Below are 27707 nucleotides of genomic sequence, written 5' to 3' on the forward strand. Positions count from 1 at the left end.
AATGACAACTCATGTCTATGGTTAGGAAACATAACCATCTTTGATCAACGAGCTAGTCAAGTAGAGGCATACCAGTGACACTCTGTTTGTCTATGTATTCACACATGTATTATGTTTCTGGTTAATACAATTCTAGCATGAATAATAAGCATTTATCATGATATAAGGAAATAAATAATAACTTTATTATTGCCTCTAGGGCATATTTCCTTCAAAGAGATGATGGCCTGCTGCTCCGCCTACAGATCCCCGTCGCCAGCGTCCCTCACATCATCCTTCTCTGGCTCATCCTCATCCTCCTCCACCTCCTTCGCCTCCTTCGCGGCCTCTTGCGCCTCCATCTCCTGCCGGCGACGGCGTCTTGCTTCCGCAGCCGACTCCGATCGGAGGGAATCGTGGATGGTCTACTGCTCCGCCTGCAGATCCTCGTCGTCAGCGTCCCCCACATCCTCGTCCTTCTCCTCCGGCTCATCCTCGTCGTCGTCCTCCTCCTCAAACTCCTCCTCCGGATCCTCGCGCTATCCCGGATCTGTTCAACGAGCTCGAGCCGGCGCTCTGGCGTCAGAAATGGCTCACTCCTCACCCGACGTGGGGGACGGCTACTAGGCGGACAGGTGGAGTGGAAAGTGGCGGCGGCGGCGGACATGAGAAGGAAAATGTGGATGGATGATAGGGTTTCGGTGCCGCTGATCGACTTAAATAGACGGGCAATGCACTACGCGGTCCGCCGAAGCTGCGCCACGCGGCGCCACCGGTGCGACGGAGGAGACGAGTTTCGGACCGCCGGGTTTGAGGGCGTTTCCGACCGAGACCCCTTCATCAGTCCGATGTGGTGGGCGTGCCCAGACGCCCTCATATCCATCCCATATTTGGGCTAGATATGGGGTGCCGGCCAGCCCGGGCGTTTGAGGGGGCGTCTAGGTCAAAAAATCGTGACCGGCGTGGCCCGCCCGAGTGTATGAGGCAGGTTTAAGGGGTCTAGTTGTAGATACTCTTATATTCCTTGAATTACCAAAATGTAAGATGCATCTTGTGCCGGTTAGAAAAACATTTTTCAATACTGATGCTTTGTGTAAGTAGATAACACCCTGCGCGTTGCCGTGAAAATTTATGGCAACAAAATTGGCAAAAACAAACATAAAAATACGATAATAATGCTGCACCACATACTCGTCGTGTGAACGGTAACAACCTTTCAGGTAAGTGACGGGTGACATTGAAGTTCAATTATTTATTGCTAAAAAAGAAATAAAAAAAGTAAAAGATGATGATGTGGCATGTGCTTAATGATGTGGAATACTTGCAAAATGAAAGGTTGATGTACTTGATGATGTAGATGGATCCGGCTTGCCTGCTCCCATCCATGCTCCCACTTCATTCTACGGTTGTACTTTTCCTTTTTTTTCTTTCTAATATAATCATATCCTCCCTGATTTTAAGGGGATGGGGTCGGGCCTTATTTTGTTCCAATCAAATCAAGCCACGTATGCGGGAGCACGAATGGGCACACACGCGGAAAGCAGGCAAGTCTCGTCCGATGTAGATGGGTTACATATGCTTGCCCATTCTTTGTTGACAGAGTAAACTCAGGAGAGTTATGTCTCGCCCATACGTTTTCTGTTATACAGTATTTTTTTTAGTCTTATTATACAGTAATTGTTTACCGGCGGGTGACTATCGGGCCGGCCCATTAACGCAGGTCGCTCGCTGCAGCTTGTGTCAATGTAGGTTCGCTCTTCTTCAATTTTTCTTCACTTTTTATCTTTATCTTTGTTGTTTTCTTTGGTTTTTCTTTATTATACTTTGGTTTTCTTTGTTGTTTCACTGGTTTTCTATGTTTTTTTGTTATACTTTGATTTTTTTGGTTTTTCTTTGTCTTCTTCGGTTTTCTTTGCTTTCTTTTGTTTCTTTGTCCTTTTTTTATCTTTAACACATGTCATTTTTTTCTCAGTACATAATGTACTTGACAGTGAATTGGAGCATGCAGAAAGTGGGGGGCCAAGGTTGACTTGACAGTGATTCAAAGCATGAAGGTTACCTGCCACCAAAGTAATAAGGTTTTCTTTTCTTTCTTGTTTAGGCGAGATGTGCGCGTAGAATACTTGCGATGTGGAATGTTTGGACACTAACTAGACTACTACGTACTATATCAAGTTTACACCCTCAAAAAAAAAAATCAAGTTTACTAGTCAAGTTTGTTATGTGAGAGCAAGGACTATGGATCTTAATATGGACTTTAATACACATCCGACGTTAGACTTTTAGGTTAAGAATCTGACCCTCATGTACTTATTGTGTACTAGTACATGATTGGAGAAGGAAAAAAGGAAACATTGTGCATTGCATGGGCATCTTGGTGATAACGGAACAGGTCTGGCTTTGCTTCCATTTGGAGGGAGCAATTGGCTTGAGCTCCTGTTGCTTACCTCAGGGGTCAGTTTATCTGCCAAACCTACCACCTGCTCTCTCGTTTTTTTGCGAATTAACAACTTGCTTCTCTGACCTCCCTCGTGTCTCTGTTCCACGCGTGTTCGTTCACTTCATCTCTTTTCTTTCTCCCTCTCCTCTTCTAAATTGCCTGCCTGCGACGACACGTCCGTGGATTGATTTCTTGACGTGACAAGATCAAGATCTAGAACGCCAAAAGGTCCTAGCCAGCCAAACACGCAAGAAAATGCATGGAAGAACCTCAGATTTGCCTGCGTGGCAGTATAAGTCCATGTCCTTATGGTTTTTTTTTTGGCTACACTGCACTTGGATAGCTTGGCAAGTCAAGTAGTGATGACCACGAGGATGACCACCAAGGTTGGTCAGCAATCGCTAGAACATTGAAAATTGACAACATTCCTATGAACTCACGAGCATGCACTCATCCCTATAAACGCATGCACACACATCCAGCTTCTATAAGCACCTCCAAGATACTGAGTTGACACCAATTAATGTTTTGTTGAGTAGATAAACACCTTGTGTGTTCATGCAAAAATTTATAGCAATGAAATTAGCAAAAAATGGAATAGAGAATACGATAATAATACCGCACCACGTCCTGTCGTGTGAAAACAAGCTCTGAGGTAAGTGAAGGTGGACGCACATTATATTGAGGTGTTACATAAATATATTTTTACATTGTATAAACATTTTTTTAAAAATTATGGAGATTTTTTGAAACACGTCAATATTTCTTCAAAATGGCGCATACATTTTAATGGAAATAAATCTTTTCTATTCCGTGTGCACATTTTCTTACATTGTATAAACATTTTTTAAAGTTACATCGACATTTTTTGAAACACGTTAACATTTCTTTACATTTTCACCTAATTTTTTTAATGGAAATAAACATTTTTTTACATTGTATACACATTGCTAAAAGTTTTTGCATGCATTGTTTTTAAGTGCGGAAACCCTTTTTCCATTATCACGAACATATTTTTGAAAGTTATCAACATTTTCTAAAACTGCGCTAACAAATGTTCTATACTACAGTAACATTTTTTCAAATTCACAAATCTAATTTTCTTAAGTAAATTTATGTTCATGAATTATATGTAAAAAAGGGGGAAAACGTAATTTGTGTGACGTCAGTTTGATGACCCACGTCTCTACTAGTTTGGCCCACCACCGGCTCCCGTAATATCCTCGCGATGATGCAAACATAGGTGCACCGAGTAAACTGTCAGTCATTTTTAAACTTATCTTTTGAGAAAAAAGGCAATAAAGAAAAGATCGACTGAGTGGCGAGTCGTCTGATCATGCAACAAGAGCTTTGTTCAGAAACATCAAGCATCACAACATAGACTATGTCGAAACACTAATGATGTTACAATCACGTGAGCTCGCAGACTCGCGCCTCTATAACATTAGTGATGTTTTAGAAAAATGCAACACCGGGATGGCTGCGACGACAGAGGTGGCCGGTGATGGTCAGGGACGGCGCGGAGGAGGTTGGCAGTGGGCATGCCGAGCTTGGGCGCTCCACGACGACACCATGGCAGTGGAGGCGACATAGGACCGAGGTGAGGGAGGAAGGGAGAAGGTAGGCCGGTGACCGAGGAAGGAGGGAGGAGGAGATGGGGGAGAACCGACGACCAAGGTGAGGGAGAAGGAGAGCTTGCTCACTAGCGGCGGCGACAACGCATTTGGTGCCGGCGTCTCTCAGTCGCCCCTGTGGGATCTCAGATCTTGTAACAAAGCAGTTGTTGCTGTAGAAGAAGATTGCAACAACACCCCAGTTGCAGACCTGGACTCTGGAGATTCGAAGGTCACGAAGACGATCGGCGCATGCAAAGAGATTCGTCGGGTGAATGAAAGCGTTTTCCTTTTACTTTTTTTTTTGAGAAACAAGCGTTTTCCATTTACAAAAGCAGAGTAAATGGCGCAGCCACTGTGGATTTCATTGGGCTAAGACTGACTAACCACAAGTTTAAAGGAAAAAGAGTGACTAACCGAAATCACTAATTAAGAAGTGCTCGTTGTAAAGAATACTTTATTTTTTCAGGTCGCGACAAGTGGCGCACATGCAACACACCACTTGTCGCAACCTGGGAGTTTTCCTTTTTTTGTAGATCCGTTTATACAAAACATTTTATCTTCTAAACCGTGCATCCAAATCTCGAAGCGTTTTCACTATTGAATTCCTCGCGTCGAGATTTTTAAAACTAGATCCCATATTGATAGGTTTTGACGAACTTTTTTTTCACAAAAAAACCGGTCAAAAAAACCGGGCGAAAAAACCGAAACAGGAAGAATGGTTTTTTTTTCCTTTTCGAAAGAGGCACGTCCGTGCCTCTCGCAAAATCACGCCCGTGCCTCTCGTGAAAGCAAACCCGTGACTCTCGTGGAAGGGAAAAAACAGAAAACACATTTTTTTTTTTGGTTTCCGAGAGGCACGGACGTGACTCTCGCGAAAGCACGATCGTGCCTCTCACGGAAGCAAACCCGTGACTCTCGTGGAAGGGAAAAAACAGAAAACACGTTTTTTTTTCGTTTCCGAGAGGCACGGACGTGACTCTCGCGAAAGCACGATCGTGCCTCTCGCGGAAGCAAAACCGTGACTCTCGCGAAAGAAACAAAAAATAGAAAACGCGTATTTTTTCTCTTTCTGAGAGGCACGGCCGTGACTCTCGTGAAAGCACAACCGCCCTCTCACAAAAGCAAAACCGTGACTCTCGCGAAAGAACAAAGCACAGAAAACGCGTTTTGTTTTTTCTTTTCCGAGAGGCACTTCCGTGACTCTCGCGGAAGCACAACCGTGCCTCTTGCGGAAGCAAAACCGTGACTCTCGCGAAAGAAAAAAAACAGAAAACGCGTTTTTTTCGTTTCTGAAAGGCACGGCCGTGACTCTCGCTAAAGCACAACCGTGCCTCTCGCGGAAAAAACCATGACTTTCGCGAAAGAAAAAAATATGTTTTTTTCGCCCAATTTTTTTTTCAAATTCCTTTTTGTTTGAAAAACTAAGAAAGGCGGGGGAAAACCAAAACGTAAAAAACCCCCCGAAAAAAACCATTTAAAAAGCCAAAAATGCGTACGGAAAAAAATTCCGAAAAAAACGTCCAGAGCACGACACGTGGCGAATGATTGAGAGTGCGCCAAGTGACGCTGATTGTTACAAGGCTCCCGAAAGAGCGCTTGTTAACTAGTTGCTCCCCTGAGGTCATGTACAATGGTTGATAAGACATTCTTATCTTAAGTCTTGCATGTAATTTAGAGATGACAAAAAAATATGTCTACAATGGGTTATATCTTAGCCTTATCTTCAATAATTAGCAATTCCTTAAAACATGGTGAGACAAATTGTGCTAAGAGATCATCTCTTGTCTTATTTTAAATAAAAAAAAACAAGCCTTTTCTTATGAGTTCTTTCTCTTTCACCTCATTATTTATTCTATGTGACACTACTAAGATAGCACCATTGTACATGCCTTGACTAACCACGAAACCCCATCAGTTTGAGCCCATGGGCTTGACGGGCACCAAGCGGAGACTTCCTTTCGGCCCTAGCGTTCCTCCTCCGACCCCACCTCCCGCACTCACAGGCCGGCAGTGGAGGCTCCCCTCCCCTCCCATGGCGCCACCGCCCCAACCCCTCCACGCCTCATTCCTCTGCTCCCTCGCGCTCGCGCTCCTCCGCGCCGGCCGCCTCTCCGCGGCCTCCCACGTCGCCTCCACCCTGCCGGCCGCATCCCCTCCCGCGGCGCTCCTCCGCCGCCTCATCCCGGCCCTCGCCTCCGCGGGCCTCGCCGCCGCCGCCGTCCGCTTCCGCCCCGTCCCCGGCGACCCGCTCTCCCTCAACTCCACCCTCCTCTCCCACTGCGCCCTCCGCTCGTTCCGCCCCGCGCTGGCCCTCCTCCGCTCCTCCGAGTCCGTGGACACCGTCAGCTATAACGTCCTCATCTCGGGCCTCGCCGAGCAGGGCCGCCACGGGGGCCTCGCCCCGGTCCTGCTCGCCGAGATGTGCAAGCGCGGCGTCCCGTTCGACGCCGTCACCGTCAACACGGCGCTCGTGGCGCTCTGCAGGGATGGCCAGGTGGAGGGAGCGGCGGCGTTGGCTGAGATGATGGTGATGGGCGGGGGAATCCACAGGCTGGATGTGGTGGGTTGGAATGCCCTCATTGATGGGTACTGTAAGGCGGGAGACATGGAGGCGGCGCTGGCAGCGGCCCAGAGGATGAAGACACAGGGGGTGGGAGTTGATGTGGTGGGGTACAATACCTTGGTTGCTGGGCTCTGCCGTGCCGGCGAGTCTGATGCTGCAAGGAACATGCTGGAGACAATGATGGGGGACGGCGTGGAGCCGAACGTGGTGACATACACGACATTCATCGCTGAGTGTTGTAGGACGAATGCGGTTGATGATGCCTTCAGTCTGTATGAAGAAATGGTGAGGATGGGTGTCCTGCCGGATGTGGTCACACTCAGCGCTCTTGTTGATGGGCTTTGCAGGGCCGGGCGGTTCTCAGAAGCGTATGCACTTTTCAGGGAGATGGAGAAGATTGGGGCTGCGCCGAACCATGTCACCTATTGTACACTGATTGATTCACTGTGGAAGGCACGGAGGGGCAATGAGTCGCACGGTCTATTGGCGGAGGTGGTCTCCAGAGGCGTGGTCATGGATTTGGTCATGTATACATCTTTAATGGACTGGTTGGGCAAGCAAGGGAAGATCGATGAAGTGAAGGACACGTTTCGTTGTGCTCTGTCGGATAATCATACTCCCAATGGTGTCACTTATACCGTACTAATCGATGCACTCTGCAGAGCTGGTAATGTTGATGGGGCAGAGCAGATGTTGTTGGAAATGGAGGATAAATCTGTTCGTCCAAATGTAGTTACATTCTCATCAATCATCAATGGTCTTAGTAAACAAGGATTGCTTGACAAGGCAACTGATTACATGAGGAAGATGAAGGAAAGGGGCATTGATCCAAATGTTGTGACCTATGGAACAGTTATCGATGGCTTCTTCAAGTGCCAGGAGCAAGAATCAGCTCTTGACTTGTACCATGAAATGCTGTGTGAGGGTGTGGAAGTTAATAAATTTATTGTTGATTTGCTGGTGAATGGTCTGAGGAAAAATGGGAAAATGGAGGAAGCTGAAGCGCTGTTTAGAGATATGAATAAACGTGGTATGCTACTAGACCATGTAAACTACACCACTTTGATAGACGGGCTCTTTAAAATGGGTAACATGCCAGCTGCTTTCAAAGTTGGTCAGGAGTTGACGGAGAGAAACTTGTTGCCTGATGCTGTTGTCTATAATGTGTTTGTCAATTGCCTTTGTATGCTTGGGAAATATAAGGAAGCAGAATCAATTTTGAAAGAGATGCAAACTACAGGTTTGAAACCTGACCAAGTGACATATAATACTATGATCACTGCACAGTGCAGGGAAGGGAAGACTGCCAAAGCTCTAAAACTCCTCCATGAAATGAAGAGGAGTTCCATAAAGCCGAACCTCATCACATACAGTACACTTATTGCGGGTCTTTTTGAGGCTGGGTCTGTCGAGAAGGCGAAGTTTTTGTTAAATGAGATGGCTTCGTCTGGATTCTCTCCGACCTCTCTGACTCATCGAAAGGTGCTGCAAGCATGCTCTCAAAGCGGGAGACCAAACATGATTTTGGAAATTCATGAATGGATGGTGAATGCTGGGCTTTCTGCTGATATCACTGTCTATAATACACTTCTGCGTGTTTTGTGTTATCATGGAATGACAAGGAAAGCTACAGTTGTCTTGCAAGAGATGTCAGGAAGAGGAATTGCCCCAGACACCATCACATTCAATGCTCTAATTCTTGGTCATTTCAAGAGCACCCATGTAGACAATGCCTTTGGTACTTATGATGAGATGCTTCGCCATGGGGTCTCACCGAACATAGCTACATTCAACACGCTCTTGGGTGGGCTTGAGTCAGCTGGAAGAATTGGAGAAGCAGATAAGGTGCTGAATGAGATGAAGAGAAGGGGCATTGAGCCCAGCAATCTGACTTATGACATACTGGTCACAGGATATGGAAAACAAAGCAACAAAGTTGAAGCAATGCGGTTGTATTGTGAAATGGTGGCTAAAGGCTTTCTTCCAAAAGTAAGCACATACAATGCACTCATAAGCGACTTTGTTAAAGTTGGAATGATGAGTCAAGCTAAAGAGTTGCTCAACGAAATGAACAAGAGGGGTGTTCCACCCACATCCTGCACTTACGATATTCTTGTGTGTGGATGGGCAAAGCTTAGAAATGGTACAGAGGTGAGAAAATTGCTCAAAGATATGAAGGACAAAGGATTTAGTCCATCGAAGGGCACTCTTAATTCTATATGCAGAGCATTTTCAAAACCAGGGATGACCTGGGAAGCTCAGCGTTTACTTAAAAAGCTTTACAAGGTTTAGGAGTGTCAAGCATTGATTTCTCATCTACCAAGCAAACATCGATGATGGTCTGATTGAGACTGTTCTTAGTATGACCGCGTCTCGCGGCACGCCGTCAAACGTGACAAGAAGCTACTGGCAGAGATGATCGCCGAGTCACGTGTAAGTGTGTCTGGTTCTCTGTTCAGTTGGTGTGGTGTATCAAATTTAATCAGTTCAATGTAATGTTGTTGTGATGGTGTTTTTGATCTATAAGTAGTTAACAGCTTTCTTAACACGCTCTGTGTGATGGTGCTGCTTCAGTAGCAAGTGTGGTGATGCTTATCTCGCAGAATTTACTTTTGCAGGATGACCCTTTGAATGAGCGGAAGATCATGAATTATGTGAAAAGATCCCCCACAAGCTCCAAAGGCATGTGATGTTGCCATTTTGTTTCCTTTTATTTGTATTGCTAGTTGCTAACATATTCCTTTGTGGTATGTGATTAATCGTTCCATGTTTCCCTGCACTGCTTTCTTTCTAGATGGAGCTGCAATCTGTTCATGTGAACCTTGTCAAGATTATTATCAGCCTATCAGTGAAGAGCTACCCTTCATTCGTAAGGAGCAGATGTGAGTTTCTGAAATTATTGGCTACCGCTCGTGTTATCCTTGTGTCATGTTACATTGTGAATCTGACAGCACAAGGCATGTTTTGCCAGCAGCCTGGTTCTGAAAAGCAAGCAGCAGATATCATTTACAACCAGGTGATTATTATGAAGTTAGATACACTTTGCTTTCTGAAAACTCATGTTCGTGGTTGTTTTGTGTTTTACTCTGTTCTGTCATCAAACTACTACTCTTGGAATTGCCGCCTGATCGATAGGATCATGGAACTGGATAAATCTCTTATGTGAAACTTTCATCCTCTCTGTTTGTGTAGGATCTAATGCAGCGAGGCTTCTGACGGAGAAAATCAGGAGGCTTCTTCTCATATACTCTGCCCAGCCGGAGCAAATGAGGAAAGCAGCCAGACGTGGCGGCGCACTGCTCTTGGGTTCTTCTACAGCGATTGTTCTTGTGGATGCGTCGGCTGGCGACCGGCTGCTGCAGTGCTGCTACTACACCTCCTGGTGCGTTTATATATGCTGTGTAGGTTTGCATTGGGCAGAAGTTCTTTGTCTGTAATTGTGGTTTGATTTGATACTAAATCGTTTGTAAGTGTGTCTGCAAGAGAAATCATCTTAAGCATGATAGAGATAAATAGTTTACAGAAATCTAATGGTACTCCTCCGTTTAAAGCAGACATATATATATATATATATATATATAGGACTTGACATCAGGATCGATCACACCCGTATCCGTATCAAAAACTCCAAGATGGGATGTGATTTGATACGCTCTTGTTTTTTTTTGAGACACTAATACGCTCTCTGGTGGTGCCACCAATTAAAGTCCATGTGGCAGACCAGATCCATGAAATTCAAAATGTTTTGTGCAATGAGTTATTACTAAGGAGGATCGAAACTGTTTGGTGTGCGGCTGTTATATGATCCGGATCCATTATCCCGCATTGATGGTAAATGCCAAAGTTATCAAGTGGTTGTTGATTTTATTTAATAGCCGGTCAACTTTGCGAAGGCATGCTTGTGGACGTGGGTGATCAATCAATGTGAAAGAATTCGAAATACTAGAGGGTGCTTGGATACAAGGGACTATTTTTAGTCTGACTAAAAGTAGTCTCTTTTAGAGGCTAAAGTTTCAAGCACCCCTGACTAAAAAGAGGCTAGGACTAGTCTTGAGGCTAAAATCTTTTAGTCATGGAAAACCTACTAAAATATGTATTAGCTCTCTCTCTCCTCATTTAATTCCTCTCAGTTCTGGATTGGAGGGTTTGGAGGATAATAAATGCTCAATAACTAGATTTTAGTCTTTTTAGTATTTGGATCCAAGCATGGGACTAAAGCGTATCCAAGCATGCTCCTAGTATCCACCTTAGGTAGGAGCACGGTTTTCACCGAGCATGAATTCCGTGGCCCCGAACAGATAATTGTACTGCCGAGAGGACTGTTTTTTCCCGTCACAAACATGTAATAACTGGTGGTAATTTTGTACTACACGTAGTGCTTCAGGAGGGCCTGTCTCAGTCTCTTCCTGTAGTAAAATAATGGTGGAAATCCGGCCTAGAACGTGCGTAGCCGTTGGGTTTCGCACCATCCGAATTTTCAAACAGCAGCAGCAGGCAGCAGCCCCTGCCCTACCCTGTCGTATATACTACGGCCTTCTTTGATTCATAGGATAATTTTTTTATAGAAATAGAAAAATTATAGAAAATGAGATGACATGCAAATCAATTTCTATAAAAAAAGAGATGTCATTTGGTGCATAACATAGGATATTTTTCATTGAATCTAGGCTAATGTTTTTTTCCTCCAAAATGTGAAAGATTGATTCCTATCCTACATAGGAATAGAAATCCATTCCTACAAACCAAAGGGCTTTAAAGAAACTTTTCCTTTGCAGATCCTATTTTATAGAATTCCTACAAAAATCCTACAAACCAAAACCAAAGGAGGCCTATATGTTCCACGGAATCCCTGCATTAACAAAGATCCCCGCCCGGCCGCGCACATGGTGGTTTTAGCCACAAGCTGGAGCTGAAACGAGATTTAGCAAATTGTACATGTGCAATGCCGTAACGGAATCGAAGGACCGAACCGCGACTAAACCGAGTGTATGTAAAATACACACATGACATGACCACACATAATTTGTACTCCCTTCGTTCTATAATTCTTGTCGTGATTTTAATTTTAAAATAAATATTTTTAGTAAAAAATATAAAATTTACCAACTGTAGTTCCTTTTTATCCTAGTTATTTTAGTGACATTTTTTAGAATTGGTAACATTTTTAATGAAAATATATGCGGGTATGTGCATGCACATTTAGGCAGGAAGATCGAGAAAATGAAAACCAAAAGGGAAAGTTAGATTATTAAGGGGTTTAGCTGCCTAATTATGTAAGACTCGTTGGGGGCGGGGGGGGGGGGGGGTGGTTCATGAATCAGTGTTTCTTGGCTCCATCCTTGTCTTGGCATGTTCGACCTACTCCATTGAGCCGATATTCACCATCTCTTGCTTTCTGTCTCTTTTTTCTCGTTGATTCAGGAACTAATCATACCTTGTAAGAGCAACTCTAGCAGTCGGTCTGATCATCATAATAGCCGCTATCAGAGCAACTACACCGAATCGCCATATCGGTCTGATCACCATAATAATTGCTATTATGGTGATTTTGACAAAAAATGACACTCTAGCAATTGTCATACTTGACAAGACAACCAAAGTATATGGAGTAGCCTCCCTATATGGCGACTCGGAGTTGCCTTTTGGAGGGCACTCCTTATGTCAGTTGCATGTAAATTCGTGTGGCGGGAGGAAAGTTCAGGTGCCCCCACCTCACGCAGGATGACGTACTAGGAGTTTGGGGAAAAAGAGATGTCTCATTGACTAATGGGTCCCACAATTATTGCGGCAACAAATAGGGGGACTCTCAATTTGCATGTCGGCTACCCAACATCCATATCCATATGAAGCGCGTGCTCCATATGGCTGATGGCGATCGCTGATACGGTGAATCTGCCATTGTTGCTCTAAGCCTACCATGTGTCAATAGCTTGTGAGAAACTACCGCCTTTTCCGGAGTTGAGGAGTGTATGTCTACCAAGAAGAATGATTTAGAATATGTTCAAAAGTGGCTATGCCTTTATATTTGCGCAATTGCTGTGCACACGATCTTTCGTGCAGGATCCGTGCCCAACACTTTTCTTAAGCCACACAGATTCAAAAAGGAGGAAATCCAGTGGTGTGCATGACTAGTAGTTTGTGGATAGTGTGTTGTTTCCTCGTCTGCATAGCAGTGCTCATATGTGAAACATGCCGAAACCCATTAGATGACAAACTACACACATGTGTATTAATCTTGATTTTGTTTCAGGTTCGCTCGATAGCCATTGCCTCAATGTGATATCCCTAAAGACAAAGCACATATTCTCATGCCCCTCACGTCTCACGGTGCGGAGGTCTGTTTCTTTCCACGCATTCCGCACGATTTGCACTTCTTTGATGTGTGCTGTCAATGTTCCTCAATAGGCCACTTTGAATTTTTTTTTCACAAGTACTCCCTCCGTAAACTAATATAAGAGCGTTTACGCTCTTATATTAATTTACAGAGGGAGTATTATATGGACGAGGATGTTCGCGCGCATGGTCACCTGGAAAAAAAAGTTTGATACTACCAAGCCGGCAAGCCCACTTCAACATTTTCACCATTTTACCTGTTGATTGATCCGGATCCACGATCACGTATGATGGATGCCCTAATTAAGACCCCCTCGCGCATCAGCACTGTGGTAGGACCACTGAGAAAAAAGAACACGATCGCCATTTCGAGCCTCAAACGCGGCGGTCGCCCTCCACCGAAAAACGGTCTCCAAATTTCGAACCCTTCCAAGCGGGGGGAGGGGTCAGCCTCGCCCGTGATCCCATCGCAGCCGTCCATTTCGAAAGGATTCTCCCCGACCCGCATCCCGTTACCCTACCCTACCCCACCCCACCCACACTTCCTCGGCCACCTCGCAATCGCACAAACCCAAATCCTTCCTCCCCTCCCCCCCGCCTCGAGTTTGTGTGTGTGAGAGAGGGGGTCTAGAACCTTCTAGAACGGAGAGCACTAGGCCCAGCTCGCCGGTCCGGCGGCTCGCCGCGCAACCCTAGGTAGGTCCGGTCCTCGCGCTCCCCCGCCAGGCGATTCGGAGGGGGCGGCGACGCGATCTGCGACCTGCGCCGGAGCGACGTCGACTGTTTCGATTCTTGTTTTTCTCCCCCCAATTTTCGAAATCTCCCGCCCGCCGCGGGCGACCCTGGATCTCCCCCGCGGAAGAGGGCTCTAGAGGCTGCGGCGGCGGCACTGCATTACACCATTCGCCGCCTCGCGCTGCTCCTCGCCACCGCCGCCGCCACATCCGCGTCCGCCTCCTCCGGGCTCAGGTGCGTCCAGCTTCTTCTCCGGGAAGGCTTCGGCCCGTTCGGGCTTTGTGTTTTCTGGTCCGGGGGTTTGAGCCAGGCCCGTGGCGTCCGTGCAGAATGGTGCGGGATCTCGGCGCCGCCCGCCGCACCCCGGCGAGGGCCTCCGCCTCGGAGGCCGGCAACGACGAGAACGCGCAGGGCGACGGCTCGGCCCCAGCGCTCGTCGGTGGCTCTGCGGAGTCCGACGCGGGGGCGTCCCGACCCCCTCTCCTCGCCATCCAGCCGCAGGCGTCGGGGCTGAAGCGGAAGCCGGAGTCGCCGGCGCCCACGCCCTCCAAGCTCCCGTTCCGGACCCCCGAGAAGGCCGCCGCGCGGAGCCGGTTCGGGTGGGCCCCGCCCCGCGCCGAGGAGCTGCCGCCGCGGATGGGCGCGACCACGATGACCACTCCCCGTGCGCATCGCGGTAAGGCCGTGCCGGCGGCCTCCTCCGAGGGCGGGTCCACGCACAGCACGCCCACGAAGAGCGTGTCAAAGCCGGCTTACAGTGTGGGGCTGAGCGGGCCGAGGCCGGTGACGAGCGGTGGTGCCCGGGGCCCAGGATCGGGGTTGGGGTGCTCAATGGCAGCCAGGGGTGCGCCCGTGTCGTCTGGGCCAGCCACGGTGGTGAGTTCTGTGGAGGTGCCCCAGTTCGAACTACGGGAAGATCCCTCCTTCTGGATGGACAATAACGTGCAGGTATGCACTCTGATTTTTGTTGGTGCCTAGTGAAACCATTGATTAATTGCTTGGAAATAACATTGTGTCTACTCATCATTTAGCTCAAGTAGTACACTGTGGCTAGTGATTGATAATTACAGAATTTCATTTGGTAGTCTGAATCTCAACGTATGAACTGGGGAAAAAGGAGCTACTTTTTTGCTAATTTTCTTCCGACTTAGGTAATCGTAAAACTAGAAATGTTCCTCAGTTAACAATTATGTAGATTGCCGTAAGATTCTTTCTCTTTTCACTTTTGGGAGGAATTATCCGTTTGCATTTAAGACAAGGAATGATGCATGTGAGCTTTAAATTGTGAATCAGTACATGTGTTGGAGAGTCAGCTTCACCATCCACATGATTCCAAATACAGAAAAAACCCACCCTACACCTTATTTACATTTGTGGTTTATTCTCCAGGTTGTTATCCGTGTCCGCCCTCTAAATAACTCGGAGAAAACTGTGCATGGTTATAATCGGTGTTTGAAACAAGAAAGTGCCCAGACTATCACATGGATTGGTCAGCCAGAAACCCGTTTTACATTTGACCATGTTGCCTGTGAAGGAGTGAACCAGGTCAGCTTGAAAACGATTTGATTTCATGCTTTGATTCTACTTCTCAGATTGTGGTTAACAGATGAATTTGAAATTGCCAGGAAGTACTTTTCCGTGTTGCTGGCTTACCAATGGTTGAGAACTGTATGGCTGGATACAACAGCTGTGTCTTTGCATATGGGCAGGTAGCTCACAATGTCGTTGTTTTATTTGTTGACCATGAGGATTGCGTTCATGCTCTTAAACCTTTTAACTGTTTGCAGACTGGAAGTGGAAAGACATACACGATGCTTGGCGAAATTAGTGATCTGGAAGTGAGGCCTAGTCCAGAACGTGGAATGACACCACGCATTTTCGAGTTCCTGTTTGCGAGAATTAGAGCGGTAACAGACTCCCCATGCATAACATATTCGTTAGTGTCTACTGCATGAGCAAGTATCTCATCATGCTGCTAATCTTGAACCCGTTATGTGTGCAACCGAAAACTGTAGGAGGAAGAGAGCAGGAGGGACGAAAAGCTCAAGTACAACTGCAAGTGTTCTTTTCTTGAGATTTACAATGAACAAATTACAGATCTTCTTGACCCTTCGTCCACAAATCTTGCAGTATGCTTTCACGCTATTGTTGAAGTGAATACGACATATTAGTGCAACACCATTTTTTGTGATTTTACTAAGCATGAAACCTAATGTGCAGCTCCGAGAAGATATAAGGAATGGAGTATACGTAGAAAATCTGACTGAACTTGAAGTTGGCTGTGTCAATGATATCATTAAACTTTTGATGCAGGTAATATAGTTATTCTTGATTTATTTTTTCTTGTGAATATCTCATGGCAATACTGCCCATGAATTTGAAGTAATCAGGCTTTCCTGAAACCTATTTCAGGGCTCCATGAATAGGAAAGTGGCTGCTACAAATATGAACCGTGAGAGTAGCCGCTCCCACAGTGTGTTCACGTGTATTATCGAGAGTACGTGGGAGAAAGATTCTACAACTAACTTACGGTTTGCAAGACTGAACCTAGTTGATCTTGCTGGGTCAGAAAGGTAGGTAGACAATATTCTCTCTTGTGCCACAGTTTATTGTGCTAAGTGAAATATCAGTTCCTTAATATATCTACCTGAAACAGGCAGAGAACATCCGGTGCTGAAGGTGAGCGGCTGAAGGAAGCTGCTAATATTAACAAATCGTTATCAACACTGGGGTTCGTATCTAACACTCTTTTAGTTGAAAAATTATCTGAACATGGTGTTGCTATTACTCATCCATGTGTCCTTAACTGAACTGTGAATTGCAGTCTTGTGATAATGAGTCTAGTTGATCTTACAAACGGGAAGCAAAGGCATGTTCCTTATAGAGACTCAAGATTAACGTTTCTTCTCCAGGTAGCAATCTTGAGATAACATATTATTGTTTTCATAATTGTTGTTCCTTGCAGTGTAGTAATTATTCTACTTCCACTTTCACATATAGGATTCTCTTGGTGGAAACTCCAAGACCATGATCATTGCAAATGTCAGCCCTTCATTGTGGTAATGAATTTTGGATTTAGATCCGACCTAACTTGGATAGAGCTTGAGATGCATTTTCGTATCCTCATATTTTTCTGTGTGTGTTTAAATAGTTCTGGCAATGAAACACTCAGTACCCTCAAGTTTGCTCAGCGTGCAAGGCTCATTCAAAACAATGTAATTATCTGCCCTTTAAGTCAATTTTCATTTCCAAAATATCTTTGGTGACTAACCATTTGTAATTCTCACCTCTTCAAATTTGAAGGCTGTTGTGAATGAAGACGCTTCAGGAGATGTTCTAGCTTTGCAGCATCAAATTCGTCTCCTAAAGGTAATGTCTGCAGAATTTGAATCCCACTTCCAGTTCAATATAACATCACCCTAAACTAAAAGATGGTCCTTGTTTCAGGAGGAGCTAGCTGTCCTCAAGCGTCACCATGTCACTAGATCTTTACCATTCAGTACTGATATTTGCGGAAGATCTGGAGGTGATGTTGATGATGGCAGTGATCACATGAGTGTGGATGAGGAAAATAACAGTGACGCCCAAAGCATAAAGTCTTTGGAAGATTTAAAAATTTCAAATAAGCAGGTAATCTGCCTTTGTCTGGATTCCCTTAAATTCTGTCTGTGTGTGCACTTCTATGTCTCTCTGTGTGAAAATTGTTCATAAATAAATTACCTTGCAGATGAGATCACTGGAAGAAACACTAGCAGGAGCTTTGAGAAGAGAATCAATGGCAGAGTCCACTATAAAGCAACTTGAAGCTGAAATTGAGCAGTTGAACCGATTGGTAACCTTTTAGCAACAACGAACAAGTGTTGTAAAACCTATCTATACATTTATTAAGGGGACATCCTGTAATGATTCTCGGTACATCTTAGGTTTCTCAACGAGAGGAGGATACAAGGTGTGCTAAGATGACGTTGAAATTTCGAGAAGATAAGATTAACAGGATGGAGGCTCTTGTTCATAACAAATTGCCAGCAGAATCATATCTACTTGAAGACAACAAAACTTTGTCACGAGAAATAGAGTTGCTTCGTGCAAAAGTGGATAAAAATCCAGAAGTAACCCGTTTTGCACTAGAAAATATCCGTTTATCAAGCCAACTCAAGAGGTATATATATTCTATACCAACATGCACCCATATTTGTTGTACTGTACTAAAACGTTTTATTATGTATCTGTAGGTATCAGCAGTTCTGTAACGAAGGGGAGAGGGAGGTTCTGTTGGATGAAGTTTCCAACATTCGTAATCAGGTCTATATTAACCTTCAGTTCGTAATTCTTACCAGTGCTGTAGTGGGTTTCTTTAATCAGCATTCCTTGTCCTTACAGGTCGTGCAAATGCTTGAGGGGAGGATGTTAACTGAGCAGCAAAATAAACTTTCATCCAAGTTTGAGGTTTAATCCCTGATTAGCTTTTCTCCCCACAGAGATTTTTTTTCAACAAATTAGCTCATACTTCCATCTTTATTCATATGTTCAGGACACAGAACATCGCTCTAGTTTAGCAAGTGAGCCCGGAACTTTGCCTAAGGAGGTACTCGTCCCCCTCTAGACAATAATTTTATCCTTTGCTTATGGTTATGTTGATTGAAACTGCAACGGCCAAGCACACCATATGTTAATGTTCTCGATCCCTTTTCAGTTGAAAAGAGCTTGTCAAGAACTGGAAACCTGCAGGAGTGAGCTACAAGGTTGCTTGGAATCAAATAAAAAACTAACTAGGTAATTGTGCAGTCAATAAGAGCTAGCATGCGTTTTCCTTGCTGTAATTTCTGTTTTTGAGCAGTTAAATTGCTTCACAGGGAAATAGCTGATCTGCAAAAAGAATTGAGTACCATCAAAATGACAAAGAGGGAGGAATGCCATTTTGAGGTATGAACAATAGCTTCTCTGAAGTATCTGATCCATGCTCTCATATTCTACAGAAATCATGCTATCCGTTATGTTGATTGAGAAAATAAGAAAACCTGACATGATGTTTTTTTTATTCTATGGACACACCAGTATTGTTCCAATGCACGTGCAAAAATGGAAGATTGTTGTGATGAGGCTTTCATGGACAACACAGAAGATATATTAAACCTGCAGCTGGAGTTGGACATACTTAAAACAATTCTTGCAGAAGAGAGGACAGTCCGTGGAGAGGTCGAGGAAAGAACTAATACCTTAAGTGATGAGCTGAAAGAAGCAAATTTACGTATCCTTCAAGCTTACAAGCAGAGTGATGCCATAGAAAGCGAACTGAATGATGCAAGATCTGTTATTGAAGCTCTTGAGTCACAGCAGATTTTGTTGATAAATGAACTAGATGAGTTGAAAAAGAATAATCAGAAAAGCTTTGAGATTCTAAAAAAGAGAGGCAGAGAAATCTCAAGATTAAATACTGAGATTGACAACCACCGTAGACAGGGCCTGGTGGCTAGTGGAGAGCCCAAAATGCAACTTTTGAAGTGTATTGAAAATGAAGATTCACCTCTGCAGAGAAAGCTGAAAAGGATGCAAGCTTCACTTGAGAAGGCAAATGACTTAAATACAAGGTACCAAAGAGATCAGGCGTCTGATAGTTCTGCGGAGCAAGAAATGGATGAAGTCCGTAGACAGGTTGAAGTTGAAACAACTGAGGTGATTATGTGCTTACAAGAAGAGCTTATGTCGCTCCAACAACAGTTAGATGCTAGTAACAAAAATGAATTGTTGGCCAAACAAAGCCTAGATGAGCTTCAACTGGAAAGGAAAGAGTTGAATGACAGGCTATTTGAGGTGATGAAAGAGAATGAAAGCCTTTCTGAACTAACTAAGGAAAAAGAAAAGAAAATTCAGCTTTTGACCAGTGGCTGGGAGAGCTTACAAGAAGATCTCATAGCGCTCCAACAACAGTTGGATGCTAGTAACAAAAATGAGTTGTTGGCCAAACAAAGCTTAGCCGAGTTCCAACTGGAAAGGAAGCAGTTGAATGATAGGCTACTTGAGGTGATGGAAGAAAATGAAAGATTTGCTGAACTAATTGAGGGAAAAGAAAAGAAAATTCAGCTGTTGACCAATGACTGGGAGAGCTTACGTGAAGAGCTTTCATCTCTCCAACAACAGCTAGATGCTAGTAACAAATATGAGTTATCGGCCAAACAAAGCCTGGATGAGCTTCAACTGGAAAGGAAAGAGTTGAATGACAGGCTACTTGAGGTGATGAAAGAGAATGGAAGCTTTTCTCAACTAATTGAGGAAAAAGAAAATAAAATTCAGCTTTTGACCAATGACTGGGAGAGCTTACAAGAAGAGTTTCTATCGCTCCAACAACAGTTCGATGCTAGTAACAAGAATGAGTTGTTGGCCAACCAAAGCTTAGATGAGCTTCAACAGGAAAGGAAACAGTTGAATGATAGGCTACTTCAGGTGATGAAAGAGAATGAAAGTTTTTCTGCCCTAACTGAGGAAAAAGAAAAGGAAATTCAGCTCCTGACCCATGACTGGGACAGATTAGCTGCTGACATTGGAAGCTTTCTCGTTGAGGGAAATGCTTCTCTTGATGAAGCTTCTGACCAGGTTGCCTTTATTTTGGAGTCCTTTTCTCAAAGAAGATGGGTTGAGGATCAAGTCCAGAAGATGTGTCAGGGTATATCTGACAGAGAGAAGTTACTCGAAGAGCTCCAAAGCCGGTTGAAAGAGGCAGATGATACAAAATGCGACTTGGACCTGAAGTTAAGGTCCTTAAGAGGAGCAATGGAGGCAATAAATGAGATGCATCAACATGAAAGGAATGATCAAGAAAAAGCTATTGCTCTTTTAAGATCTCAAGTATCTGAACAAGGACAGGTGAACCAGAGACTAGAGCTTTTGTTGGATGAATCCATTAGAACATTTGTGCAGAAGGAGGTTCTTGAACAAAGCTATGAATCATCACTGAGGGGGATGGTAGAAGAGATTCATCAGCTCAAGACTCAATTAGACCAGTCAAAGATACACATAGCTCATTCGTTGAGTCAGATCAAGGACAAGGAGCAGACATTTGAGAAGCTAAAAAATGAAGAAAATACCATTCTGTTAAGAATGTTATCAGATGTTCTGAAGGCAAAGGGTATTATACATGAGTTTGGTGTTGGATTCAATACATTGGAGTCAAGCTTTTCTGTGGACCCTGAAGAAGTTGTTTGTCAAAATTCAGACTTGAATTTGGAGGATCGGGTAAGATAATGCTCTTGTTATTTGGTATCAAGGTGAACCAAACAATCTACTATTTATGTCAGTAAGTTCCTACTGTTAATCGATCTGTATCCATTAAGAGTGTCGGTCTTTATAAATTCATGGCATGACCTTATTTTACTCCATGCTTTAGGATGAACTTAAAACATTCGGAGCCCTTGAAGCTGGAGAGCAGTGCAATGCTGACGCCCTTTGCCAACTTAGTAAGGAGATGGAGTCTGCAGTTTATAAATTACAGACGCTGCAGTCTCAGATGGCCAAGCTTCTGCAAGAAAAGGAAAATGTGAAAGGATGCCTTCTCCAGAGTCGAAGAACTGTCCAAGATCTAAATTCTGAGGTCCTTCAATTGAAGTCACAGATAATTGATCAACAGACGCGCTATGAAGCGAGAGTGGAAGAACTGGAAATAAAGATGCAGGGAAAGGACAATGACGCTGCAACATCACTTGTTTCATGGCATAAAGAGATAGAGGTACCACTTTTAAATACCCAACATCGTTAAAGGCCATTAGGCATCCATTGAAAACCTTTTTCTGTATATCTTCTGTTGGTTTTCAGAAAAGCAGACTAGGTTTCAATTGGGTTTGTAAAATAATATGAGCATTGGCAGTAGACTTGTTTCTACCTCCTCGCCAGGAGATAAATAATACAGTAGACCTGTTTATGTTTCCAGTAACAAGGCTCTTACCCAAAATGTACATGCAGGGGGTATTAATTTGCAAGAAGTAATAGTCATGTGGATTCTTTTTGAGAAATTTCAAAAGTTTTGCATCTCAATGCATCGGTAGATAGAAAAATCTTTTACCGAGTGATGAAATGTGGATTATGTGAAGGTGCATCTGCTTGAGTCAATGCACCACTATACTTCTGCCCTGCAAAGGCATGATGGGTTTTGTTATTTATTTTTTATGTAGAAGCAGCTGAGTTACATTTAATTTCTTGAGTTGGTTAACCTTGATCCCTAGTTTTCAACTATGATCATTCTTTCAGGCACTTGAAGCTGAGCTCTCAGAGACCAAAGTTCTTGCACAGCAGAAATCATTTGAGGCTTTTACTCTTATAGCCAAGTTTCAAGATGCGCAGGCAACTATAGCTGATGCAGACTCTACAGTCAAGGCACTGGTGGAAGCGAATGAAAATGCAAAACTCCAAGCAGAGAAGTACAAACAAAAGGAATCTTCTTATATTGTTGAAAAGAATGACTTGCTAAACGAGGTCAGTAGTTTGAAGATGATGCTGGATGTGAAGGGACAATATTACCTGGATATGGAAAAGAAATTCGAATCAAGCCTGCTTGAAGCAAATGAGGTAGCTCTTGAACTGGAAGATGGCATCAGATGTCTGAAGAATTTGCTATCGGAGAACCTTGAGTTTGTTTCTTCAGATGTTAAATGGATGAAGTCAAAACTTTGGCAGTTCACAGAGTTGGCAAGAACTTGGTTGGAGGAGAACTGGTTAGAGATAATTGGAAAAGATTGTGCTGTGTCTGTGTTGCACCTCTGCCATATGGGGATTTTGTTGGAGAGAATTACTGGGCTGCATGCAGAAAATGGTTTCCTTCAGCGCGGGATCTGCGAATCTAATTCTTTGATATCTACTCTGAGACAGCACAATGATAAAGCAAAAACTGAACTGGAGATGTGTAGTGTTCTCAAAGGAAAATTACTACTTGACATCAACCACAGTTTTGGTCGTGTTGCAAAGAAGGAACAAGAAGCAACTGAACTGAGCTCAAGACTGGATTCTTTCGGGAAGAAAATTCTGCATTTGCAAGCACAAGAAGAAGCAATGTTGGCACGGTCAGATTTCATTTATAACGAGCTATCTGTGTTGACTAAAGAGATTGATGCTACCAACAGGAGTTCTTTGGCAGCTGAATCCAAAGAAAAGGAAGAGCTGCACAACCAACTGGATGAGGCTTTGTTTCTCAATGGAATGTTGAAGGACACAATGCTTGAGGTTCTGAGTCTGCCTGAAGTGAACAGTGCTATACCTGCAAAGGATATGAAAGGATGTAATGAATATGAGTTGTGCAGTTGGTTTGTAAACTGCCACCATGATTCGATCATGATCAATGCAATTGCAAGTGATATTGAATTTATTGTTTTGGCTTCAGAAGTGGAGCAAGAAAAAATACAACTGCAAACACAAAATCTTATGTTTACCGAAGTACTTGAAGGATTGAAGACAGAAGCAACTCTGTGGAAAGTTGACCAGGATTTGGGTAGTCTTGCAATTTATGCTTTACACGAGGAGAACAGTAATACAAGGATTGATTTGGAGAACCTAAAGCGGAACAAGGATGAAGTTATGGAAAGCCTACTTGCAACGCGTGAGGAAAATTCAAAACTTCGATATGTAGTTGATTCCTTGGAGTCCAACATCAAATCCTTGCAAACAGATCTAGATGGGAAAGCCAAAGCTCTGATGGAGTTGCAATGCTCCCATGCAGCCTTATGTAAAGAGCTTGAGTTGAAAGCTGAGGTCACTGAACTTGGAATTTCAAGAGAAAATGCTTTGAGGTCCGAGAATGATTTACTGAAACATGAAAAGCTGGATATTCTGTGCAAGGACCAGAGGATGTTTCATTTGGTTTCTAATATTGATATGGAGAAGTTATCATTCTCCTTCCAAGCATATTTGGATCAAATTAACACAGAAGTGCAAAAACACATTGATGAGCAATTGACCACAGTGATGAAGTTCTCCAATGACTTAAACTTGGTTCAATTGTCTGTTGAGGAGTTGAGCACCCATAATTCCTTTCTACAGTCTGAATTAGCAAGGAAAGATGAATTGGCAAAGGGCTTATCATTTGATCTTAGCCTATTACAGGAGTCAGCGTCGGTTGCAAAAGATCAAGCAGATCAACTTATTGAGTTGACTGAAGCAATCACCTCATTAGAACATGAGGTTGCTTCTAAATCACATGATCTTGATAATCTTGTTTCTGGAAGCCAACTACTAGAAGCTCAAGTCATGAAGAGTAATGAAAAGATTTTGGTGCTAGAGGAGCAGCTAGCAAGTACAGTTGGTGAACTAAATGCAGTTTCTATGGAAAACACTGAGTTGAGATCTCAGCTCAATCATATTGAACAGATCGGTTACTCTATGAAAGAGGAGTTAGCCCATAAAAGTAATGCCACTGAAAGAATGGAAGAAGAGTTGATTGAGCTGAGAAATTTACTTGATGAAAGGAACAGCTTCCTTCAAAATTTACAAAATAACTTCTCCAAGCTCTCGGATGAGAAGCAATACTGTGACTCTCAGGTGCTTCTCTTGAGAGAGAAGCTGGAGATGGCTCAGGCAGTGGCAGAAGAAAGTGAAGCAATTGCTACGGAGGCCCGACAGGTTCAGCTACCTACTTGACTATTGTTTTTCTCTCTTAATATTGCTTGTGTTATTCTTCTTGTATAACCCTTCTGTTGTACTTCTACAGATAGCAGATGAAAGGAAGACATATGCTGAAGAGAAGGATGAAGAAGTCAAGCTATTGGAGAGGTCAATTGAGGAGCTCGAGAGTACCATATTTGCTCTGGAGAACCAGGTGAGCTGTCTACTTCTATTTCAGTGTTGATTCTTACTTACTGCAGTAACTTCTTGTAACAATAGCACTGGTTATTTCTCTTAAGGTGGGCAACATCAAGGATGAAGCGGAACGACAGAGAATACAGAGAGAAGAATTAGAAGTGGAGCTGCAGAGAGTCAGGCACCAAATGTCGTCTGTACCATCATCTGGGAAACTAAAGAGCTTTGGGGAAGATGGAATGGTTGATTCAACTGACTCATTCAGGTTTGCAAGATTACTATTTTTTACCAGTCACAAATTTTGCAGTTGTTAGTTCATTTGTTAGGTGTTTGAGCCTACTGTCTTGTTTCACATTCGTTTCCCTGTTTTTTTTTTCTTGATGAAAAGCAGAGCTCCTGCCATGGTTCTTAGAAAAAGATAACACTTGGCTTAACTTTCTCCTGCAGGCACTCAAGAGAGATACATACCGAGCTACTAAGTGCTCAGGAGAGTATCAAAATGCTTCAAAAGGAGGTTGCTGAAAAGGAATCAGAGGTAATAATATATTCTCTAATCATTTTAGAAATATTTTAGTTGTTCAGACTTCAGACTATGGTCATCTGCTATCATCCAGGTGTTATCGAAATATTGATGGGTTTGCTATGTGCTCTCTTATTCTTATAGATTGCTCAATGCAAGTCACACATATCTGAGCTAAACTTACATGCTGAGGCAGCAGCACGTGAATATAAGCAGAAGGTAAGCAGTCTCATTTGTCTGATTTAGTTTCATGAAGTGAAATTAGCAACAATTTTCAAGGATGCTAATGAAAAATGATCTGGTTAGTTCATGGAGCTAGAGGCTATGGCACATCAGGTTAATACTGACAACCCATCAACAAATGCTTGCTCCATGAGACCGGAGAAGATTAGCTTGAAACCTCGAGGTTCAGGCTCCCCATTTAAATGTATTGGATTGGGCTTTGTACAACAAGTGAATTCTGAGAAAGATGAAGAACTTACTGCTGCAAAGCAACGTATTGTGGAACTCGAGGGCATAGCAGCTAGTCGACAAAGGGAGGTGAGATTTCTCTTAAAGAACACTTTATTCTGTCGATTCTGTTTTGTAGTTTTACTAACTTACCTTTTTTCTATGTAGATATTCATGTTGAATGCGAAATTAGCTACAACAGAAAGTATGACACATGATGTGATTCGTGATATGTTGGGGGTTAAGATGAACATGACAACTTGGGCGGTAGGAATGCATATTCGCTTAGTTCTAAATTTATATATTCCAATGTATGCATCTAAACCACTTATGTTTTGTAAACATGTTCCTATTGTATTGTAGACACTAGTTGACAAACAGCAAAAGATGAGCACAAAAGAGTCAGTTGCTTATCAAACTGAAGAATCTAAAGAGGTAACTGCCACAGTACCTAAAATTTTCTTGCAACTTGTCTTATCTCTTGAACTGTGTTTAAAACTAAGTATTTATCAGTCCAATGAGCTGATGAAGTTGAAGCAGCAGCTTGATGAATTCATTGAAGAGAGACAGAGGTAGATACTTTTCCATCTACTATGACCTCCTTATAATCTCAATAATAGGTTATATGATATACATGTGAATGTTTTTGCAACAGTTGGATTGATGAAATTAACCAAAGACAATCAGAACTTGGAGCTGCCCGTATTACTGTAGAGCAATTACGGCAAAAGGAACATTTTATGGTAGCTGAAGTTGACTTGCTGAAGGTATGACAATTAAGGTTTCCACTAGAAAGGAAAACACATATTTCTTTCTCTGTTGCTATGGTAAATGTTTGTTTGTTATATTAATAGGCTGGTATATTGTAGGCTGAGAATGCAAACTACAAAACGATCATTTTTAATCTTGAAGATGAAGTAAAGAAGCTTACCAGACAACAGAATCTCCAGCTGCGAATTAATCACCATGTCAAAACTAAGGTATCCAGTACTTCTACATCTTGTTTGTTATTTCTGAACATTGCTGTTTCAGCGTCTGATCATCTTCCGTGCATTTTTTACTTCTCGATAGGAAGAGAATATCCTTCTGAAAAAGCAGAATGAAGAACTAAGTGCAAAGCTGCAGCAGCTAGGGGCCATTGTTACCCGCACAAAAGAAAAGCTTGCCCGCTACATGGTCTCGGATGGAAAAGATCCACATCAGCAGATTGAAGAGGAAGAGCTTTTGAGGAAGAAACTAGAGGTGCGTGTACTTTGTTTCCATCTGTAAAGCATTATGGTGTGTACAAGGGCACTGATATTCTGCTTGTTTACATGTCAACAGGAAAGTGAACAAGATAGAAGCAAACTCGCAGAAAATCTATCGAGTTTGTGTACCAGTGTTCTGAAGGTATGGGTATTTCTGCTAAGAGGAAAAGCAGCGTCCTCATGTGGTTGATGTGAGCTTGCCACATTACATGACCAAACATGAACCTTACTGTTGCTACAGGTAGCTGGAGTTAGAAACCATGAATCTGAAACGAGTCTTCTGAAAGCAATGGAAGCCCTAAATCAACTCCAGTGCTGCATTTCTTCCTTGGAGAGTGAGGTTGAAGATCTTCGAATAAAGGTGCGATGGTGCAAAAACCATTTTCGAAACGACCTAATTAAATCTTGTTATTTACTGACAACGAAAAAAAATTCACCTTCTGCAGTGCAAACTACTGCGTGAAAAAGCTCGACTAAACAGTCTCCGGAGCGACTCGTCCTCTATGAGCTCGGGGGCGAACGAGAGCTCCAGATCGCCAAGCTTGTGCAGATCTCCAAGCATTTCGTCTTTCCGATGAGGCAAAACAAGTGTACATAATACGTAGTTTGTTAGTACTGGTTAGTCATCAGCTAACACCTATCTGTAGGCCTTACGCATCTCCTAGTACAGTTGAAGGGAGGATGGGAATCTAGCAATCTCCATTGCCGATGTTGTACCTGTTCATCTGAAGCTGAACGATGTACATTCCATTAATGAAATCCACTGCAACCATTCTTTATGTGTCATATCGTCTGTGAGCTTATATTTTGTCTGTGTTTGGCTCTATGCTGCTGCGGGCAAGCTCACGATTTTGACTCACGCCTACATTTTGGATTTTGGAGCTCCTAAGAGTCGGAGCTCTCATGGTTGATTGAGGTCCTGTTTGTTTCATAAGTCCTAGGACTTTTTTAAGTCCCAATTTATAAGTCCCGAGTCCTTACCTGTTTGTTTACAGGGACTTATCATGGGCTAGAGGTTATTAAATGACATGCTGAAAGACCATGTTAC

General features: G+C 43.4%; 2 protein-coding genes across 4 annotated transcripts; both read left to right on the forward strand.

Moving 5' to 3' along the window:
• The first annotated feature begins 6025 nt into the window (after window positions 1–6025).
• On the forward strand, window positions 6026–10124 carry LOC123102378 (pentatricopeptide repeat-containing protein At5g14770, mitochondrial). 2 transcript variants are annotated; one of them, XM_044523713.1, is made up of 5 exons: window positions 6026–9031; window positions 9217–9280; window positions 9393–9480; window positions 9573–9614; window positions 9791–10124. In XM_044523713.1, exon 1 carries the CDS (start codon window positions 6068–6070, stop codon window positions 8888–8890), a length of 2823 nt encoding a protein of 940 aa, XP_044379648.1. In that variant the 5' UTR covers window positions 6026–6067; the 3' UTR covers window positions 8891–9031; window positions 9217–9280; window positions 9393–9480; window positions 9573–9614; window positions 9791–10124. The 2 variants fall into 2 exon arrangements, with proteins under 2 accessions (XP_044379648.1, XP_044379647.1); XM_044523712.1 differs by having other exon boundaries at window positions 9393–9614.
• A 3339-nt stretch (window positions 10125–13463) lies between these two features.
• Window positions 13464–27462, forward strand: LOC123102379 (kinesin-like protein KIN-12F). Of its 2 annotated transcripts, XM_044523715.1 has the most exons (39): window positions 13464–13900; window positions 13996–14614; window positions 15056–15211; window positions 15292–15375; window positions 15454–15573; window positions 15682–15795; window positions 15887–15979; window positions 16079–16239; window positions 16323–16397; window positions 16491–16578; window positions 16667–16725; window positions 16818–16881; window positions 16970–17035; window positions 17114–17296; window positions 17394–17498; window positions 17590–17825; window positions 17899–17968; window positions 18047–18112; window positions 18198–18251; window positions 18360–18439; window positions 18520–18589; window positions 18722–20896; window positions 21048–21386; window positions 21905–23988; window positions 24094–24265; window positions 24354–24461; window positions 24547–24707; window positions 24890–24977; window positions 25107–25181; window positions 25269–25502; window positions 25581–25679; window positions 25776–25847; window positions 25926–25984; window positions 26068–26179; window positions 26282–26392; window positions 26484–26654; window positions 26736–26801; window positions 26901–27020; window positions 27106–27462. In XM_044523715.1, exons 2-39 carry the CDS (start codon window positions 13997–13999, stop codon window positions 27235–27237), a joined length of 8940 nt encoding a protein of 2979 aa, XP_044379650.1. In that variant the 5' UTR covers window positions 13464–13900; window position 13996; the 3' UTR covers window positions 27238–27462. The 2 variants fall into 2 exon arrangements, with proteins under 2 accessions (XP_044379650.1, XP_044379649.1); XM_044523714.1 differs by having other exon boundaries at window positions 21905–24265.
• The last annotated feature ends 245 nt before the right edge of the window (window positions 27463–27707 follow it).

This window comes from Triticum aestivum, chromosome 5A (assembly GCF_018294505.1).
Source record: "Triticum aestivum cultivar Chinese Spring chromosome 5A, IWGSC CS RefSeq v2.1, whole genome shotgun sequence".
NCBI classification, from domain to species: domain Eukaryota; kingdom Viridiplantae; phylum Streptophyta; class Magnoliopsida; order Poales; family Poaceae; genus Triticum; species Triticum aestivum.

Excerpts from the sequence above, each read along its gene's own strand:
- LOC123102378 (XM_044523712.1), top strand. The coding sequence starts at position 6,068 with ATGGCGCCACCGCCCCAACCCCTCCACGCCTCATTCCTCTGCTCCCTC.
- LOC123102379 (XM_044523714.1), top strand. The coding sequence starts at position 13,997 with ATGGTGCGGGATCTCGGCGCCGCCCGCCGCACCCCGGCGAGGGCCTCC. Across the intron at positions 16,240-16,322 it reads GATCTTGCTGGGTCAGAAAG|GCAGAGAACATCCGGTGCTG; the intron begins GTAGGTAGACAA and ends TACCTGAAACAG. Across the intron at positions 16,882-16,969 it reads CAAGGCTCATTCAAAACAAT|GCTGTTGTGAATGAAGACGC; the intron begins GTAATTATCTGC and ends TCAAATTTGAAG.